This window comes from Chiloscyllium punctatum, chromosome 3 (genome assembly GCF_047496795.1).
Source record: "Chiloscyllium punctatum isolate Juve2018m chromosome 3, sChiPun1.3, whole genome shotgun sequence".
In the NCBI taxonomy this organism is placed as follows: Eukaryota; Metazoa; Chordata; class Chondrichthyes; order Orectolobiformes; family Hemiscylliidae; genus Chiloscyllium; species Chiloscyllium punctatum.
The window spans coordinates 98,927,064-98,948,381 of NC_092741.1; the positions used below are offsets into that span (position 1 = coordinate 98,927,064).

Below are 21,318 nucleotides of genomic sequence, written 5' to 3' on the forward strand. Positions count from 1 at the left end.
TCACTTTCAATAACATCTAGAATGACAAGGGCAGCATATATGTGATAACAGTATCAGCAAGTTCCCCTCCAAGTCACTCACCATCATTACCTGTAAATATATCACCATTTCTTCACTGTCACTGGGTCAAAATCCTGGAATTCCCTACCTACTGCACACGGACTGCAGTAGTTCAAGAAGCCAGCTCACCAATACCGTTACTTCACCCCAACCTCATTGGAAGGCAACTTGGGATGAGCAATAAACACTGAACCAGCCAGCACCACCCAGATTCCACAAATGAATAAAAAAAACTAGCCTTACTTGTAATAATGACATGTTAGTTCTTGTTACTGTGCTTTTTTAAAAAACAGATTATCAGGTTACAAGCTCATGACTCCTGGAAAGGAATATTCAGTTGCAGTATTGCTACACTGAAGCAATTCACTGAGGTATTCAAGCAAGTTATGGAAACAATGTGTGTGTTAACAAAGGCTTTTAAGTTAGCAAACATTTAACAGGGAAGCACCGCACAACCTAAAGCTTGCGTGTTTGGATATGAATCATTGTACAAATTCAAGTTAACAGTGACATAAATTTAAGCAGAGAATTAAAAATGGTGCATTATATTCCAACATGCTGTAATTTTTAAGAACTGTCTGCTCTGTGTAATATTATTTAAAATAAAATATCACCTAAAACAATCCAGCATAAAAAATAAATCAACTTAAGCAATTATAGTTTCATTTTGAAACTTGCCAGGTATTTTAATGTATAAAATAACACAACAAATAATGTACAACCCAGTCAGTGTTGCTTTTGGAAACTAAGGTAGCAAAATCACACCAGCTCAGCATAACATGTACAAAGTTGAATTTCGAAATGCACTTCCATTGTAATGAATATATTTTTGACTAAATTAATAAGACGTCCAATAGAGATGCACCATGTCACGGCTGCTGGGAGGGCACTTTCTGGAGAAAAAAATGTTCTTATACACAGTATGCAAAAGGCACTTTCATGGCATTTTCTCATTGATTTATTTTCTGCCAGCACAAATTGCTGTAGGCACTAGAGCACAATCTTCTGAAATTCAGCGCAACTGGTAGGTTTAGGTCATTGATAAGTCCTTTGGCTTTCTAATATAGGACTGAACACAGAAAATTGAATGTGACAGAGAAATGTTTTGAGACCTAAATTCACATTAAATTGTAAGTAGTTTCAGCGACATAAGAATGAAAACGCATGCATGATTTGAGGTGCTGCAATAAATAAACCTTTTGCTTCAGTAGTCCAACAAATTGTTTGTAGCTAAGTACGTTGGTACAGTCCTTCTGTGGCTGTAAAGAAGTCCTCCAGAATACTCTGTAAATATTCAAATGTAGGTCTGTCTTCTGGAACCTTTTTCCAGCAACTCACCATGATACCATAGAGTTCATCTGGGCAATGGTCTGGGCGTGGCATTCGATATTCACGGTCTAAATTCCGAATCACTTCAGGGTTACTCATTCCTGGAAAAAAAACAGAAATGCAGCCAATAAATACCTGGCACAGTAACTGTTCCAGTATTTGTATTCAAACTCTGCATACTTCCAGTCAGCTTTCATAAATTTATTGATTGAATGAAAGTTGAAAATTTAGCCTGGCAAAAGTGGTGGGCTGGGCTTCTTGTCTGGATTCTGTCAACCTTATCTCTGCCCTGATCTAAATCCAGTGGATTTCAATGCAGTGCACTGCCATTTCATTGAGGTTAATTGGAGGGGAGTTGGAGTGGGGGACAGTGGTGGTAAACTGGCCAAAACAATCCTGCCCTAAAAATCCTCAGTTCTCAGGACTGCCATCTCTTCAGTTGGTTTGACTGTAAAAAGTAAAAATCAGAGTTAATCATATTAAATCAGAAGTAACTAACTCATCTCCAGTCCTATACTGCATGAAACAAGTTTACAAATTGACTACACCTCACTGGCGTACTTTAGCTTTTTGATTCAGCCTAAAACATTTTCATTTTATTGTACTTGATATGATAAATATAAAGAAAATATAAATGCAAAACTTAATGTATATTTTTTTAAATTGTATTGCATTAGGAGTGGTAGGTTGTGGGTTCACACTTGTCACTCCTATCACAGTGGGGAGATTGTTCATTAACTATTCATTGGTAAAGGTAGCTGAATGATAGCATTTTAGACATTGCCTAAAAGAATTGAATCTAAACACTCAATCGAGAATAGCTCTATTTTTCTTAAAACATTATGAAATGTGAAATAAGAAACAACCATTTGGCCCACCAAAATTAAAATAAATTCAATGGTCTGCATTTCTATCAAGCAGGACTCTGCAACAGGGATGGAGTCACACTTTTTGTGGAATTAATGAATTCCCCAACTATCAGCATTTGAATGGATTAGACAGAGAAGAAGGGTATCTCAGATTACAACAGGATCTGGACCAGATGGGCCAATGGGCTGAGAAGGGGAAGATGGAGTTTAATTTAGATAAATGTGAGGTGCTACATTTTGGGAAAGCAAATCTTAGCAGGACTTATACACTTAATGGTAGGGTCCTCGGAAGTAATGCTAAACAAAGAGATCTTGGAGTGCAGGTTCATCGATCCTTTAAAGTGGAATCCCAGATAGATAGGATAGTGAAGAAGGCATTTGTAATGCTTTCCCTTATTGGTCAGAGTATTGAGTACAGGAGTTGGGAAGTCATGTTGCGGCTGTACAGGACATTGGTTAGGCCACTATTGAAATACTGCGTGAAATTCTGGTCTCCTTCCTATCGGAAAGATGTTGTGAAACTTGAAAGGGTTCAGAAATGATTTACAAGGATGTTGCCAGGGTTGGAGGCTTTGAGCTATAGGGAGAGGTTGAATGGGCTGGGGCTGTTTTCCCTGGAGCGTCAGAAGCTGAGAGGTGACCTTATAGAGGTTCACAAAATCATGATAGACAAAGTCTTTTCACTGGGATGGGAGAGTCCTGAACTAGAGGGCATAGGCTTAGGCTGAGAGTGGAAAGATATAAAAGAGACCTAGGGGGCACCTTTTTCACACAGAGGGTGGTATGTGTATGGAATGAGCTGCCAGAGGAAGTTGTGGAGGCTGGTACAATTGCAACATTTAAAAGGCATCTGGATGGGTATATGAATAGGAGGGGTTTGGAGGGATATGGGCCGGGTGCTGGCATGTGGGACTAAATTGGGTTGGGATATCTGGTCGTCATGAACAAGTTGGACCAAAGGGTTCGTTTCTGTGCTGTATATCTCTATGACTCTATGACTCTCATATTAATTTAAGACTCAGGTTGGAATTTTTCCCATTTGAAGTTAAATATTGGAGGTTAGTGTGTTGGGTGGCCTAACATCCATGTGCACCAGGAGTGAATTATCTCATAGGATCATGTGCTTCTCAGCTCATTCCCTATGCAGGCAACATGCTGCTTCAGTTATTCAGCAATTCGCATGATGAGCAACCAGAAATTCTCACTTTGCCTGAGACCTTCTGAGGTTCAAGACCACAACAGCATATTGAAAGGCCTTTTGGACACCACTTCAGATGCTGCTAGCTGTAAGGATCACATCAGGCTGTGATGGGAACCATGAAACTAAACATCTGACGTGAATCTAAATTAACTCCAAGGTTTATGTTCAGGCATTCCTGGACTAGGTTTCTGACAGGAAGTTAGTCCTCTTCCTGAATCACTAGATATGATGACTAGATATCTCATCAGACATGTTCAGCCTGATCAGAGATTGCAGCATAATTCAATGCTGTGGCTTCACGAAAGAAAGACAGGCAACAGTGCCAGAAGAAAGTGAATAACTTGCTGTGCGTTTTAAAAATTTACTCAAAGGATGTGGGCATCACAGGCCGGGATTCATTGTCCATCCCTAATTTCCCAGAGGACAATTGAAAGTCAACCACATTGTTATGGTCTGGAGTCACATGTAGGCCAGACCAGATAAGGATTTCTCGTTTCCTTCCCTCAAGGACATTAGTCAACTAGATGCGTGTATTTTTTTTTCCCTGACAATGGTCTCATGATCTTCACCAGACCTTTAAATCCAGATTTTCATCAAATTCAAATTCCAGAACATTGCTTGGGACATCAAATTAATAGTCCAGCGATAATAACATTAGGCCCTCATGTCCTCCCTAAAGTAGCTCCACAAAAGAAATCAACTTCATCTTTTCCCTGATACCTCACACTCTAAGGGCCATCACTCACTCTAATTCTGTTCACTGGACATACATTCAATCAAGGGTGTTGGATTGCAAGTGTCAATATCACATGCAAAATGCCCCCTCAAGGGCTCACACCCATCACTTCCTCAAAAATTATTAACCCTTCCTATTCACTGCTCTTCCTGCTCACTACCTGCAACTGCCTCACCATCTTAAATGGCTATGATCGTGCACCCATTTCTATCACACTCAAGACTTTTCACATTATGGGCCAATCTTCACTGCAATCTGGTGATGAATGTCAAGACCAATAGAGGAACATAAGAAATAGGAGCAGGAGAGCTCCTGGACCAACAAAGGAATGGCAAACAGCAGGATTGTCACACCACTTTTGTATTCATACAGTTCTGGTCCCCTTACTTGAAGAAGGGTAGAACTACACTGGAGTCAGTTCAGAGAAGGTTCACTCGATTAATTCTAGCTATCGTATAAGGAGACATTGAGCAGTTTAAGCCTATTGTTGCTAGAGTTTAGAAGTATGGAAGATTTAATTATGGTATGTAAGATGTTAAGGGGGACACAGTGGATGTTTCCCCTTGTGGGACAATGTAGAACAAGAGCTCATAGATTGGCAGATTTAAAACAGAAATAAGAGGAATTACTTTTCTCAAAATGCCATAAATCTGTAGAATTCACTACCCCAGAGTATGGCAGAGGCTGGGACACTGAATAAATTTAAGGAGGAGGTAGACAGATTATTAGTAATAATGGGTTCACCATCAGGTGTGCCAGTGGCCCTTAGTAGACTGAAACAAAAGATACAGGAGTTCATCATGTTCTCAACACTGAGGTGGCTCTGGTATGTAAACACATGGAAAAGACAAAGGATGCTTTGGAGACCAGGTCCAGCTGTATATTCCCTGTCTGCCAGTTATATATATGTTCTATCACTTTAAACATGGGTATTCACATCACTGACAAGGTGAAAGGGGGCCAAGGTATTCAATCCCACTCCATGTGTGCCTCTTCTATTCAGTTAGGCAGACTGGTGACAGCCAGAACTGACAGACCGACAGATAAACACCCCAGCAGCTTCTTCTCTAAAAACTCTAATGGTGCCCAGCCCCTTCAGCATCCCCTGCTCGTAACCACAATGTTTGCAACGGCTCAACGTATGGAGGTTGAGCCTGCATTTAGGCAGAAGATTCCCAGCAAAGTCAAAGGTTAAAAGCTTTCTCGGACTATAACCTAAATCTTCAAAGTTACCAAGGGATATCACACAGCAGGTTCTCTCCAACCCCACTGCAGAACTTGAGCCTGAACCTACAAATGGTGGGAAGGAGAGGGAGGATAAACAAGTTTCAAGGACACAACTGCGGCTCAATCATTGTCTAAAAGCAGCATTTTTATAAATATATTTCCCTTGTACTATTTATAAGCCTGCTATACTATCACATTGTCACAACAGAACTGGGTTAATTGAAACAATGTGAGCATCTGCAAACCAATAAAAGGACATGCTACATTGCAATCACCAAACATTAATTGTTCCCTCAACCAACTGCAGATAGCCTCATCATCTGAGGGCCTATGAGCCTAGGGCTGCAACCAATCTACTCTAAATGAGTGTCAGAGACACTGAGACCAACGGCAAGATGTAAGAGAGGAGCCAGGGCCTGTTGTCCCCAGACATGTTGTTAGACTACTTTTAATGACTGTATTGAGGTCAGCCAGGTGGACCTCATACAATATGAGTTCCTTGATTGGGCCTATTAATAGAATCCCCACAGTGTGGAAGCAGGCCAATTGGCTCATCAAGTCCATCCCAACCCTCCAAAGAGCATCCTACCCCATCCATCCCATCTCTGTAACTCCATATTTCCCATGGCTAAACCACCTAACCTGCACATCTTTCAACAGTGAGAGGAAACTGGAGCACTCAGATGAAACTCATGTTGTCATAGGGAGTTCATGCAAACTCCACACAGACTGTCGCCCGAGGCTGGAATCAAACCTGGATCCCTGGCGCTGTGAGGCAGCAGTGGCAACCACTGACCTGCTGTACCACCCCAATCTAGTCCAGTCAGGGAGTCCCAGCTGACAAGCAACAACAGGAATATCAGACTTCTGGCTCTGACGAATCTGTCAAAGACTCTTCATGTGTAAACAAAGAACGATTGGCTGACAGGATACTAGCCTCTGTAGAGTCATTTCAGTACTGTGGTCAATCCCTGGATAGTAGATGGCGCAGCCCCTAGGACTAATTGTGCTTGTACCCACTGATTGACTAGACTCCAGCTTTATCCCACTAGACATTCTTTCCCTTTGATTTTCACACACCAACATTCTCTTCAAGCATTAACATTATATTTACTGCTTTAGCATTACATTTGCTGCATTATCTGCTGGCATATACTGCACCTCTGAGGTTGACACAGCATCATGCAGTGCCCCAGTCCCTCCTGACTATTATGTGTTCTCTTCATTGTTTCCTACTGTCACAGGCTGCCTGCCTTTTATGTTTAAGTTTAAGTTGGTGCTTTTCACTCTGCACTAAAGCACGTCCTCTGAGTCAGAGGCTGCTGGCTGCTCCTGCTTACAAAAGCTTCGTATGATAAAACAAGTGCAGTCTGAACCTGTTGATGCCGCCTGTGTAACCTGATGTTCTGAGGCTGATGTATTGCCATTACCCAATTATGTGGGTAGAGGATTCAGGGAGACACTGTCCCCAGTAACCATGGAGGCACTAACTATAATTGTAGCGGGTCCACTTAAAGTAAAAAGAAGAAAGATGGCTGACACGTCCATGAGCTCACCCAGACTCGAAGTAGAGGACCTGACTCAACTGGTACTCACTTTGTTTTGTTGTTGAGATTTGAAAGGAGTGGCTTTCTAAACTGAGAAGAAATAAATTTGGAAGGAAAAGTAAATATGACAACTTATGTAATTAATGAGATGCAAATAGGTTTCATGCTATCTAATGATATGAATCTAATCTTCCTTTTTGTGGAATGAGGACTTGATTGCAAAGGTTTTTCTCTATGGTGAGAATTTAATGCTCAAACTCTCACCTGAATTAAATCCTCACATTCAGAATTATTTTTACTATCTCAGGGAGGGGAAAATCATGCTAAGCAATTCTAATTTCCTGTTACATCACAAACATCACCACAAACTGGTTGGACTGAATGACCAGTTTCTGTGCTAAGAAATTAGACAGGTTTGTATTGATATGACACTTTCCATGACCACAGGATGTCTCAAAGCACTTCATGGCCTAAGAAACACTTTTGAAGTGTAATTTTCTGAAGTGCAATTTTGAAGTGAAATCACAGAGCCAGCTACCGCAAACACTAATGTGATAATGGCAAGATAACTTGTCTTAGTAATAGTTCAGTAAGAGGTAAGTACTGTCCAGGATAACTTCCTCATTCTTTATCAAAATAAATTAGATTAGATTCCCTACAGTCCCAACCAGTCCATACCAACCCTCCGAAGAGTAACCCACACAGACCTAATTCCCTCTGACTAATGCACCTAACACTATGGGCAATTTAGCATGGTCAATTCACCTGACCTGCACATCTTTGGAGTATCATAGGATCATTTACATCCACCCAAGCAGGGAGATGGGACCTCAGTCTAATATCTCAACAGAAAGACAACACCTCCAACAAGGCAGCATATCCCCAATGCTGTACTGAGCATCATTCTTGACTTTTATAATCAAGCTAAACTTGTTTTGTAACAAAGGTTAAGAGATCTGATAGAGACATTTACAATTAGAAGGGATTTTAATAAGGTATCACAAAATCACAGAATGGTTGCAGCAATGGGAAGGATAAATAATTAATAGTCACTGAAAATAACAAAAGTTTATTGTAGGAGATTTTTTTTTTAAATATACATGTCCAGTGGTTTATTAGAACATTAGGTGCACTGTGAAAAATTTCTGTGAAAAGCAAATCCACATAAACTCCAGTAAAGAGACTAGATGAATATGTGAAATGGAAAAATAAAGGGATTTGGAAAAGGATGTGGAAATGATACCAAGTAGAGAAATATTATACATGGCTGTCATTGGTTACAATGAGTTAAAGGTCTCCCCTGAGCTGTAAAATTAAAGGTGTAGCTAATTATTTGCTGAACTGTGCACTGTATGTTTCCACATGAACCATAGCATTCCATGTTTCTGAGGAAGCCAGAAAAAGTCTTTATACATCCATTCACACATTTCAAACCATGGCCTGACAGAGTCAGAGAGCACTATCTAGATATTGAGCAATGTGTCAAAGCATGCATCTGTTTTAAAAGTGCTGTTTCAGCTCTCGCTGGGATTTCATTGCCAGCTTTAAGTCACCTGTTTAATAAGTATCATTAGGATTGGTGTTCAGCTACTCAATAGTACATTATATTACTGAATGTGTGCTGTCACTGTTATCATTTCAATGTAAAATAAATCATACATTAAATCCATTAAAATCCAGATATCCAGTGCAATTGCTACTCTACCTGGATATGGCACTCTCCCATATGTTACAATCTCTGTTAAAAGTATTCCAAAGGACCAGACGTCAGACTTAATTGTGAACGTGCCATAATTAATAGCTTCTGGTGCTGTCCATTTGATTGGGAATTTGGCACCTGTGACAAAAAGAAAATAAAAAATGTAAAAATTATTGTTCTTGCCACCAATTTTCATCTTTTCTTTCCAGAAGGTTTTAACTTATTGTGCATTGTGCTCTGGACTCAGGGGCAAGTGCTGTTGACTACCAAACCAGCTGTTCCAAAGCTTGTCCTTTGAGTGAAAGTAACTGGATATCAAACAAGAATGAGAATATTTCCTGCCCATCAATAGAGCTGGGAACATTAAGAAAGAATAAGCCAGAGAAACTAGGATGTTCTTGAATGACTCAGTTCAACACCAGAAAATAAATTGACTTACTGAAGCACAAGGAGCATTTGTATTTAATAAAAATAAATAACAACCATCCTCTCATTGATTTTTTTTTTCATTTTATTAGAAGGAAACATCAACTAGACAGTTTGTGTGTATCTGATAAGCTGAACCACTTGAACTGCGATTTTTGTTCCAAACTTTCCAAGTACAGATAAGGTCTTGATATAGACACAGTTGGATCAACTCCAAATTTAACACTAAACAATCCACCATCCATACAAAATTCTTTGACGCATCAATGGCCCAGCGCATTGGTGAAAAATGACAATGGGGATGTGGAGGTATTGAGGAATTCAGAATTATAGGGATTTCAGAAATGGGGAAAACAAAAACAATGCTAAGTATATTATTAGCATTCTATACATTCAAAGGCTTAGGAACATATACTCCTTGAAAATTTGTGAATACAAAACAAAGCCTTACCTTCTCTTGCTGTGTATTCATTATCTATAAGCCTGGCAAGACCAAAGTCTGCAATTTTACATATTAAAGCATCTGATACTAGAATATTGGCAGCTCGCAAGTCCCTGTGGATGTAGTTTTTCTGTTCAATGTATGCCATCCCCTCTGCAATCTGAAAAATAGACATTCCAGTACTTAAAAATTGACAATGAATGAAATATCAGTTCTTAAAATCACTGGTTCTTTATGTTTTCCTTGATGTATTGCCAAACTTGGGATAATCTCCTTTCAATCTCACACGCTTTCAACCCGATCCAAATCCCTTCATTACAGTTCAAATATACCTGTGAATTAAACCATCCAATTCACACGCTGGTTCTGTAAAATCCAACCCACCATGCTGATCAGATTAAAAGGAACACAAAACCTTCCCACACCCACAAACCTGGTCGACACTTATATCTACTGCATCTGTATGAATTTAGTGTAAATATAACAAAGGTGGCTTTCTACACCACTTTCTTATGAATTTCTCAAGTCCACAACAATGTAAAAATTATAAGTGCTTCAGAAAATTATGATATATTCAAACTCCTGTTACTTGGATCACTTCTCTCCAAACATTGTGCTGTGCAGACCTATTCAATGTCATGACACTTCTTGCTCTGAATCACGAGGAATCTTGCTCAGCTTCTTCAGTAAGATTTTCACATGCTTTTACTTGAGTTACATACTTTTTTACAGCTGCCACTATGCCTCAGCAATCCAGTACAACATTACAACCATGTCTTCCAATGAATCTCAATGTATTGTTCTGTTCCAAGTGCACCAAAACTCCATTCCTCACAGCTTTATGGGTGTGCCTTCATTACATGGACTGTTGTGGTCAAGAAAGCAGCTCAACCCAGTCATCTTAAGGGCAATGAGGGATAGGTAATAAATGCTAGCCTTGCCAGCATTGCTCACAGATGAACTTTGTTAGTTTATGTATGTTAACCCAAGTAACATACACCAGAAAGAGTTGGGTTTTTTACATGACAGATGTCTTGAAGTTTATTTCCAAGACTAACTATTTACACAAACTGGTACACATTCTGGGTTTTGTGCTTACTGATATTACTATGCATTACACAGACCATATATTTTGGTGTCATGCAATTGTCTTAAAGTTACAGGCCTGTTTTGGTGTTTAATTTGTGCCAGATTAGAACACTTATATCCCACAGATGAATTAAAAAAATATATTTTATGGCCTTGGCCACAAGTATTTCATCTTCATATATGGTTCCCAATAAATCTGTCATTCTACATTCCACTGGAACATCATTCACGGCCTATTCAATTGTCGGATATTCTAAGAGCTGGGATGCAACACCAAACCTTTCCTGCCACGTTGCAGTAAGAAGAAGTAAGCACAGTTAGTGCACAGTCATTCTAGATTTAGGAGACCAATGAAATTGTTTCTTAATAGACTTTTCAATCCTATAGTATTGTATTTAAAAAATCTTTTCATCCTGTGGCACAAATGCCTGGACTCCACTCTGCAATCCAATGGGGCATTATATTGGTAAAGCCAATGAGCTAAAGAACTATATTTTACAGGAAAAATAAGTGAATTTTAAAGAAGGCCTCCAAGGACAAGATTGATCCGAAATGAAAAAGTGGAGTTTAAGAAGAGAATGTCAGACAGTCCATCTGTGGGAGCCGTAGATAATGCTCCAGCAGGTGACAGAGGCAGAGATGGGCTGACAGCTGGGGAATTTTTTTATGTGAGTATGTGTCTGTTGAATCAGGCCAATTGCCAACTCATCAATGAAAATCCTTCACTCTGAATTGACTAAGGTATGGATCAAGATCTCAGAGAAAAACAAGTTAAAATGAAGGCAGGAACAGGCAACCTTACAAAAGGACAAAGTAGGCAATTTTCCTGAGGAAGGAATAAGGAATTGGAAATTCAGCTTGGGTAATGAGTAGGGAACCAAGATTACAAAGAGTTTGATTCAGCCTGCAAGATAAGAATTGTCTATCATGTCAGGCAGGAATTCTCCTGAACTAGCAAAAATACCTTTTTCTCATGTTCAGCACACATCAAGAGCAGTTAAAACAATTTAATTGGTCAATCATTTTATTACTGCTTGTGACATTCTGCAATTTGAAAACTTACTGATGTGACTTCGGTACAATGGACACTGCTTTTGTTTTCTTCAGGAAATTGTCTTAAAGCTCAGTGAAATAGTTACTGTTTTCCAACCTCTTCCAGAACATTGTTACTACTGTTGTTGTTTACTTGCAAAAGGAAAATATTCCTTACTTAAATTCAAAACCTACAATAGCTTTTGGAAAATTGTAAAAACTCATCTTGTGACAAGGAGCTTTACTGTTGCCATAGCAATCAATTTGATGAGTACAATGGAATTCTACATTTTCAAGTGTTAGCACTGGGAATTCTGACACCCTATAACATTTGTGCAAATTGCTCCCTAAATCTTAAACAGACAGATGTCTGCATTATTTGATTTCTTCTCCTCAAGGCTTTTTTTTTTCAAAATGTGCTTATCACAGTGGAAAATGGAAGTAATGAATTCATTTCCTCTGCTGATCTCACAATTGATAGGAAGCCGTAATAAAGCAGCAACAGCAGCAGCTTTTTCTGACAGACCGCTACTTCCTAACCTGTAACTTATCTTACTGAGAGCAGACTTCTAATTTTAGCAACACTGTAAATTAATTCTTTACATAGAGTCATAAATTCGATTACTGTGATGCAGTGCACATTGAAATTACTCTTTTAGTAGATTCAATGAGAATTATAAAAATATTCTTTCATTACTTTCTTACACACAATGTTAACCTGTTTTAATCAGTTATTCACTGCAACTGTGGGTGTTTGTCTCTCGCTCCTATTCTCCTCCGACCACTTAACAGCTGTAGTAGTGTATTGATTTGAACTGACTCTCACACCTACTCTCTACCCCCAGAAACTCAACACAGCTCGAACATCCTACATACATGATTAAACTAAATATGTTGGGCTACGGAAAATATCATGCTCAAATTGCAAAGGATTCTAACTGCACAGATCATTAAAAGTCGCAACTTTGAAAATCTTATGAATGTCTGACACCTAGGAAACAGGAAATCACCAACTACCAATAGAAAATGATCTTGGGGTCCTATTCCTTAATGACTATTAGGCCCAACAAGCCTGTCCAACAAGACATCAACCTCATCTTATCATCTTCTGACCATAGCAATCAATCCACTCTCACATTGATTAGATAGTGGGTTTAAAGAAATGATAGATCTTGCACTAAACCATGATTTACTTTCTCCTAAACCACCTGACATTGTTGATGAAGCTTCAATATGTAACCCATTATTAGTCTCCAGACCACTTTTCCAATCCATTCCATTTAACGGATATCACAGAACATGTAAAATTGCCTGCAGTTTTATCCCCCACACTAAATGCACAACACTTTCTTCCTCGTTTATCTAAATCAATCTGTGGCTTTTTCAGTTGAAGATGGTTCCTTTATGGAGAAAGTGAGGACTGCAGATGCTGGAGATCAGAGCTGAAAATGTGTTGCTGGAAAAGCACAGCAGGTCAGGCAGCATCCAAGGAGCAGGAAAATCGACGTTTCGGACATGAGCCCTTCTTCAGGAATGAGGAAAGTGTATCCAGCAGGCTAAGATAAAAGGTAGGGAGGAGGGACTTGGGGGAGGGGCGTTGGAAATGCGATAGGTGGAAGGAGGTCAAGGTGAGGGTGATAGGCTGGAGTGGGGGTGGGGACGGAGAGGTCAGGAAGAAGATTGCAGGTTAGGAAGGTGGTGCTGAGTTCGAGGGTTGGGACTGAGACAAGGTGAGGGGAGTGGAAATGAGGAAACTGGAGAAATCTGAGTTCATCCCTTGTGGTTGGAGGGTTCCTAGGCGGAAGATGAGGCGCTCTTCCTCCAACCGTCATGTTGCTATGTTCTGACGATGGAGCAGTCCAAGGACCGGCATGTCCTTGGTGGAGTGGGAGGGGGAGTTGAAGTGTTGAACCACGGGGTGGTTGGTTTGATTGGTTCGGGTGTCCCAGAGGTGTTCTCTGAAATGTTCCGCAAGTAGGCGGCCTGTCTCCCCAATATAGAGGAGGCCACATCGGGTGCAGCGGATGCAATAAATGATGTGTGTGGAGGTGCAGGTGAATTTGTGGCAGATATGGAAAGATCCCTTGGGGCCTTGGAAGGAAGTAAGGGGGGAGGTGTGGGCGCAGGTTTTGCATTTCTTGCGGTTGCAGGGGAAGGTGCCGGGAGTGGAGGTTGGTTGGTGAGGGGTGTGGACCTGACGAGGGAGTCACTGAGGGAGTGGTCTTTTTGGAATGCTGATAGGGGAGGGGAGGTAAATATATCCCTGGTGATGGGGTCCATTTGGAGGTGGTGGAAATGACGACGGATGATACAATGTATATAGAGGTTGGTGGGGTGGTAGGTGAGGACCAGTGGGGTTCTGTCCTGGTGGCGATTGGAGGGGCAGGGCTCAAGGGCGGAGGAGCGGCAAGTAGAGGAGATGCGGTGGAGGGCATCGTCAATCACGTCTGGGGGGAAATTGCGGTCTTTGTACAGTATTGGAACTGGTCCTCCTGGGAGCAGATGCGGCGGAGACGAAGGAATTGGGAATATGGGATGGCGTTTTTACAGGGGGCAGGGTGGGAGGAGGTGTAATCTAGGTAGCTGTGGGAGTCGGTCGGTTTATGGTAAATGTTTGTGTTGATTCGGTCGCCCGAGATAGAAATGGAAAGGTCTAGGAAGGGGAGGGAGGAGTCTGAGACGGTCCAGGTGAATTTGAGGTCAGGGTGGAAGGTGTTGGTAAAGTGGATGAACTGTTCAACCTCCTCGTGGGAGCACGAGGCAGCGCCGATACAGTCATCGATGTAGCGGAGGAAAAGGTGGGGGGTGGTGCCAGTGTAGCTGCAGAAGATGGACTGTTCCACATATCCTACGAAGAGGCAGGCATAGCTGGGGCCCATGCGGGTGCCCATGGCTACTCCTTTGGTTTGGAGGAAGTGGGAGGATTGGAAAGAGAAGTTGTTCATTGTGAGGACCAGTTCAGTCAGTCGAAGGAGGGTGTCAGTGGAAGGGGACTGGTTGGTTCGGCGGGAAAGGAAGAAGCGGAGGGCTTTGAGGCCTTCGTGATGGGGGATGGAGGTGTACAGGGACTGGATGTCCATGGTGAAGATAAAGCGTTGGGGACCAGGGAAGCGAAAATCATGGAGGAGGTGGAGGGCATGGGTGGTGTCCTGAACGTAGGTGGGGAGTTCTTGGACTAAGGGGGAGAGGACTGTGTCGAGGTATGCAGAGATGAGTTCGGTGGGGCAGGAGCAGGCTGAGACAATGGGTCGGCCGGGGCAGTCAGGTTTGTGGATTTTGGGCAGGAGGTAGAAACAGGCGGTGCGGGGTTGTGGGACTATGAGGTTGGAGGCGGTGGATGGGAGATCCCCTGAGGTGATGAGGTTATGGATGGTCTTGGAGATGATGGTTTGGTGGTGGGAGGTAGGGTCATGGTCAAGGGGGCAGCAGGAGTAGGTGTCCGCGAGCTGGCGTTTAGCTTCAGCGGTGTAAAGGTCGGTGCGCCAAACTACTACCGCACCTCCCTTGTCTGCCGGTTTGATAATGAGGTTGGGGTTGGAATGGAGGGAGTGGAGGGCTGCATGTTCCAAGGATGAGAGGTTGGTGTGGGTGAGAGGGGTGGAGAGGTTGAGGCGGTTGATGTCGCGGCGGCAGTTGGCTATGAAGAGATCGAGGGCAGGTAAGAGGCCAGCACGGGTTGTCCAGGTGGATGAGGTGTGTTGGAGGCGGGAGAAGGGGTCGTCAGAGGGTGTGCGAGAATCCTGGTTGAAGAAGTAGGCACGGAGGCGAAGGCGGGGGAAGAATTGTTCGATGTCACGCCGCGTGTTGAACTCGTTAATCCGAGAGCATAGGGGGATGAAGGTGAGGCCTCTGCTGAGGACTCTGCTGAGGATGGTTCCTTTATGCCAATATCTAAATTATTAACAAAACATGAGAAGAAGTGATATGAAACATTAAACCCTTCCTCTCTCTCTGCATGGATGTTAGCTAACCTTCTGAGTGCTCCCAGATTTTTTTTGCTTTTATTTCAGAATTCCAGAAACACCAGTATTTTAATAGTTTCCTGTGTTTGAAGTCAGACTGATCAATAAACCTGACTTCCAGTTTAAAGGGAAGGGTGGTACAACAAGAGGAAGGACAATGGAGGAAAACTTGCTGCTAGTTACTGAGGGTGGGTGGGAATTGGGAGGTCTGATCCTCGTCTCAGGGTAGATAGGAAGTCTAATCCCCGATATCAGATATTGAGTATACCCTGAGGCCTTTGCAGTGAGAGACTGGGTGGTGCAATTGGAGACCAATGGGGAAGGAAGTCTACTTCCTTTTCCACCAATAATGCTCCAAAAACACAGAGTTTCTGTCTGATGCTGTCCTTGGCTATCTTTAACTGCCAAGTTTCCAAGAAGCCTGCAAAGTTGGTTAATTTAGAGGCTGCCAATCCTATTGGGATTGTTAAATATTCAACACAGTTCCCAGGAATAGGCTGGCAACCTGCCCATTGTCTAGCTACCATTATATTCAGAAATAAGCATTCAAGATAATGGTTTTAGATTTTAAATCTATTATCTTACATGACCCAAACCCAACCATTTTGGGGGATTAAGATTCACTTCATGAAGCAACATTTAATAGCGTACTTCCCACAAAGTGAATTTTGTACACACATTTAATGCAAAGATCATGCTAATAAGGAGATTCATTTCAATCTTGATTGTGATGAAAACCACTTTGTTTTATGCAATTGATAATTTGCAAGCTAGCAAGGTGTGGAAATTGCAACAGTCAGGAAACAGAAAATTCCAAGAGACGCTGCATTTATTTGACTGTTAAAAATATTAGCGCCATTCAATATTGCCTAGGATCAAGGGCAGGTCTTCATATCGGGTCTACACCGAACCTCTGGGGAGCATCTGATCCAGACCCAATACTTCCACCCTATCCCTGCATTTACCATGGTTAATAAACCTAGCTCGCCTATATGAAGACACTGCGGCACAATTTCGCATGGCCAACCCACCTAGTCTGCATATCACTGGACTGTGGAAGGAAACTGGAGCACCAGCACGGATCCAGCGAGAACATACAAACTCTACTCAAGCAGTCATCAAAGGATGGAATCGAACTCTGCTAGACAGCAGTGCTAACTCTGAGCCATTGTGCCACCCTACTTGATGTAAGGTTTTCAATGGATCACTCACAAAGCTCAAAGGTCAGTAAGGAGCAATTCAATGGTTAAAGATAGTTGGTAATGTATGAGAGACAGACAAGTGGACAGAAGTAGGCTTCATGTTAAGCAGTGTTGTCATTTAGCTAGAAAGCTCAGAAAACAACTGAAGTACACTGACTCTAAGTTGCTACTCAGGAACAAGTTCTAAGAATAGTTGTGAATTTCTGTGCTCCTAAGGACTCACAAAAGAGTCTTAGGAATAACTTGATACAACTGAGCAATACTAGATCTCAGGGAAAAGTAAAGGGCAGGCCCTGCTTGCTGAAGCTAACCATTGATGGAAAGTTAGCATTGTGAAAGTGAATAAGCACTTGAGTTCTAGTTCTCAAAATCCAGGGAAATGTACACCCAGTATAGGAAGGTGATCCATCAGAACTTCAGCAATCATTAAGGCAGTCCATGCAGCTCTTAGAGGACAGATCATCAGAAGAATTGTGATTTATTGTGAAGTTTTGTTGAGATTTCAGACCTACCATGTCATAGAGTTATAGAATCATAAAGCACGGAAACAGACCTTTAGTCCAATTTGTCCATGTCGACCAGACATCCCAATCTGACTTAGTCCCATTTGCCAGTATTTAGCCCATAAATCCTTCTTATTCATACACCCATCCAGATGCCTTATAAAAGTTATAATTTTACCTGCCTCCACCACTTTCTCTGGTCATTTGTTCCATAAATGCACCACCCTCTACTTGAAAAAGGCCCCCACCAGGCCCTTTGTAAATCTTCCCCCGTTCACTTTAAATCTATGTCCCCTAGTTTTGGACTCCTCCACCCTGGGAAAAAGGCTTCAGCTGTTCACCATATCCATGCTCTTCATGATTCTATAAACCTCTAATGTCACCCCTCAGCCTTTTCGCTCTAGGCAAAATTGCCCCAGCCTATTCAGCCTCTCTTTATAACTCAAACTCTCCAATCTCAGCAACATCCTCATATATCCTTTGTATACCTTTTCAAGTTTAGCAGCATTTTCCCTATAGAAGGGAGACCAGAGTTATATGTAGTATTCTAATAGTCACAGTCCTTGAGTCCAAAAATCAACTCTCTATCACCACCCTCTAACTCCTGCCTTTAAGCTCCCCCTGAATTCCATGTGTTCTCACCTTACTAACCAGTCTACCAAGCAGAACCTTATCACTAAAATCCAGGACTGTTGAGAAATTTGATTTTTGATTGAATTTGCCATTTGATGTGCTCTGTGGGGTTTCTATTTGTTACCCATATTTGTCTCAATTAATTTTAGATGGGTACAGTACATTGTTCATTGAAAGTGGAGTTGCAGGTAGACAGGGTGTTGAAGATGATGTTTAGCATGCTTGCCTTTATTGGTCACAATATTGTGTATAGGAACTGAGCTGTCATGTTGTGGCTATACAGGACATTGGTGAGGCCATTTTTAGAATACTGCATTCACTTCTAGTCTCCCTTCTATCGAAAGGATATTGTTAAACTTAAGAAAGTGCAGAAAAGATTTACAAACATGTTGCAAGAATTGGATTGTTTGAGCTATAGGAAGAGGCTGAATAGACTTAGGCTTTCTTCCCTAGAGGCTGAGGGGTGACCTTACAGACATTTATAAAATCATGAGGGATGTGGATATGGCGAATAACCAAAATACTTCTCCCAGGGTAAAGGAGTCTAAAGCTAACAGGCATAGGTTTGAGGTGAGAAGGGAAGGAATTCAAAGGGATTTGAGGGGAAACATTTTCATGCCAAGAGTGGTGCGTATATGGAACAACCTGCCAGAGGAGTTAGTGGAGGCAGCTACAATTACAACATTTAAAAGGCATATGAATAGGAAAGGTTCAGAGGCCAAATGCTAACAAATGAAACTCAATCAGCTTTGGATATCTTATCGGTGAGAACAAGTTGCACTGAAAGGTCTGTTTCCATGCTGAAAAAAAATCGATGACTCTATGTTAGAATATGATTTTTATATACTAGATTAACTGTAACTGTTCTAACTTTGGACTTGAAGGTTTATTGTGGAGTTTACTAAACCACTGAATCTGTGGCTTTAATCTGTCAGTATCTGGCATCTCCTACTTTGTGAACTTTACAAAAAGGATAGATCGCAATATAATTTAGGGCCCTTCTGGGAGTTGAAATCCATAGTTAAATATATGAGTGTTGGGTTGGGTCTTGCTACGCTTAAAGTTGAGAAGATTTTCATGCTGAAGTTAGTTGCACATATTGGAAATCAAAATGACTGGCTGTTGCTATGTCTTTTTCTGGACAGAAAAGACTTATCCTCAAATGATTTGCAAACAATGACCAAGGTTGTGCTAATCATTAGCAAGAAATTTGGGCCTAAGAAAACATATACAGTTGAGTTAATAGCACAACATCTGGGACTAAAAGAAAAAGAGATTAACTCAAGGTGTATACAGCTTGAATTAGCCAGAATGCAGTTGCAGATGAAACAGATTGAGGTAGAAAGGGATACAGAAGTGAGAACAATTGAAATTGAAACAGGCAAAATGTTTGAACTTGAACTCCAGAGAAACGTTGACTTGAGAGGAAAGTGATAAGGGAAAGGAAACTTCAAAGAGAGAAAGAAATCAGAAAACATGAATTCAAATAAGTTTAGGGCTGAAAGGGAGTTCTGTTCCATTTTAAAATTAACATAAATAAATCTTAATTTACTTCTTAAATGTATTAAACAAAGTGTTAAGAAATATCTGCAAAAACAAGAATAGAAATTGTGTAGAAACTAAACAGGTTTAGCAGGATTGGTGTACAGAAAGCAGTGTCAATGTTTCGAGCCCCGAGACCAGAATCCTTCTTACGGGAGATACTTTTTTTTCATTTCAGAAAATTGGTTTAAAAAAGTTGAACTGACAAAGGGACTCACGAACCTCCTGCTACAAAATATTCTCGTCGGTAAGGCAATGGATATTTTTTCAAGTCTTCAGAAATACAATCCTCAGAGTATGAAACAGTTAGAAATATGGTATTTAACACTTAGAAACTTATTCCTGAAGTTTACTAAGTAAGGGTTTACAACAGCAAGGATAAAACATTTATGGAATTCACTATGAAAACTGAAATGTAATCAGACTGATGGCTTTGTTGATTGGAATTAGAGCAAAACTTTGAAAATGTGAAGGATATCATGATTATGGAAGAATTTAGGAATGGAATTTTAATGACAATTCAGTCCTATTTGAATGAATGTCTGGAATCTTATCTTATCCATACTTGCCTCATGTTAACTTTAGATGTTAGGGTACAAATTAGATTAGATTAGATTACTTACAGTATGGAAACAGGCCCTTCCGCCCAACAAGTCCACACCGACCCGCCGAAGCGCAACCCACCCATTACCCTACATTTACCCCTTTACGTAACACTACGGGCAATTTAGCATGGCCAATTCACCTAACCTGCACATCTTTGGAGTAGATTGTGTGAATATTCTGCCTGTGTGTAGTAGGGTGTATAGTCATTTATTCAAAACAGTGGAATAATGTAACTTTATTCTGTTGGTTAGTACTTGGAATCTCACACTTTGTCAACTTTTTTAAAAGTTCCTAATTCCCACCAAATTGTAACAAATTTGGAGGCCTGGCCCAGAACCGTTAACAAGCTTGAAGCCCCTATTCATTGGATAGCCTGCTAACAGAAACAATTAATGCATGATCCAGTTCTGGTACTCACTGAATACAAGCAACTTGATAATCAAAGCAATTTGCTTGATAATGTGGGCCTTTATTAAGCTTCTCCTTTATTAAGCTTCAACTTTTTTTTTGCATTAGAAATTAGAATTGGTACTTTTATCAGTCAGTTCCATAATGGTCTCACAACATTTATCCTATGATTTCTTTATCAGGTCAAAGTTAGGAAATATTGTATTACAAATATTATCTTGCTAATCCCACCAATATCAGGTACAAAAAACATTCCAGGTGCTCAATATTTAACCTTAAACCAACATCTACATTTTTGCCGCACTGACCAAATGCACTTATGATAAGATCTTCAGATATCCACTTCAATCACATTATTAATTGCAGAATCTCAGAACGTCAGGTGCTGCAAGACTCATGAGCAAACTATGAAGGGGAAGGCCATTGGTGCTGCTTTTTCCAGTGTACAAACTTCTGGATATGGAAGAGACCATCTCTAAGTCAGAGACTAAAAGAAAAATTACATCTTCCAGAGGTACATCCTTTAAAGTGGGCCCATGATGAATCACGTTATTCAGTCTTTGCAAGGAAAGGTACTCCTAAGGTAGGATGGTAAATTCACTCAAGCAAAAGATAGACTGCTTAAAAACACATTTAAAACAAACAGTTTAGAACTTGTCTCTAGAGTGGGCGGCCAACCATTCATCCTCTCTACAAGTAATGCTTGCTTCTCTCAGGGTGAGGAAAAATATAATGTTGTGGAGTTGAAGGTGTTGTACTGTACCTTTAAGAGAGAGTGATAAATTGAAAAGTTGGCAAGCCTGTC

The 21,318-nt window shown here is 40.9% G+C and overlaps 1 protein-coding gene across 1 annotated transcript in view; it reads right to left on the bottom strand.

Annotated features, from left to right (window-relative positions):
* Nucleotides 1-720: 720 nt before the first annotated feature.
* LOC140463387 (proto-oncogene tyrosine-protein kinase LCK) overlaps nt 721-21,318 on the bottom strand; it is a 101,546-nt gene continuing 80,948 nt past the window's right edge. Inside the window, exons 11-13 of the mRNA XM_072557261.1 lie at nt 9,546-9,696; nt 8,675-8,806; nt 721-1,490 (exon numbers count right to left, since the gene is read on the bottom strand). Of these exons, the coding sequence (XP_072413362.1) occupies nt 1,291-1,490; nt 8,675-8,806; nt 9,546-9,696 (483 nt within the window). The 3' untranslated portion in view covers nt 721-1,290. The remainder of the gene's footprint in view (nt 1,491-8,674; nt 8,807-9,545; nt 9,697-21,318) is intronic.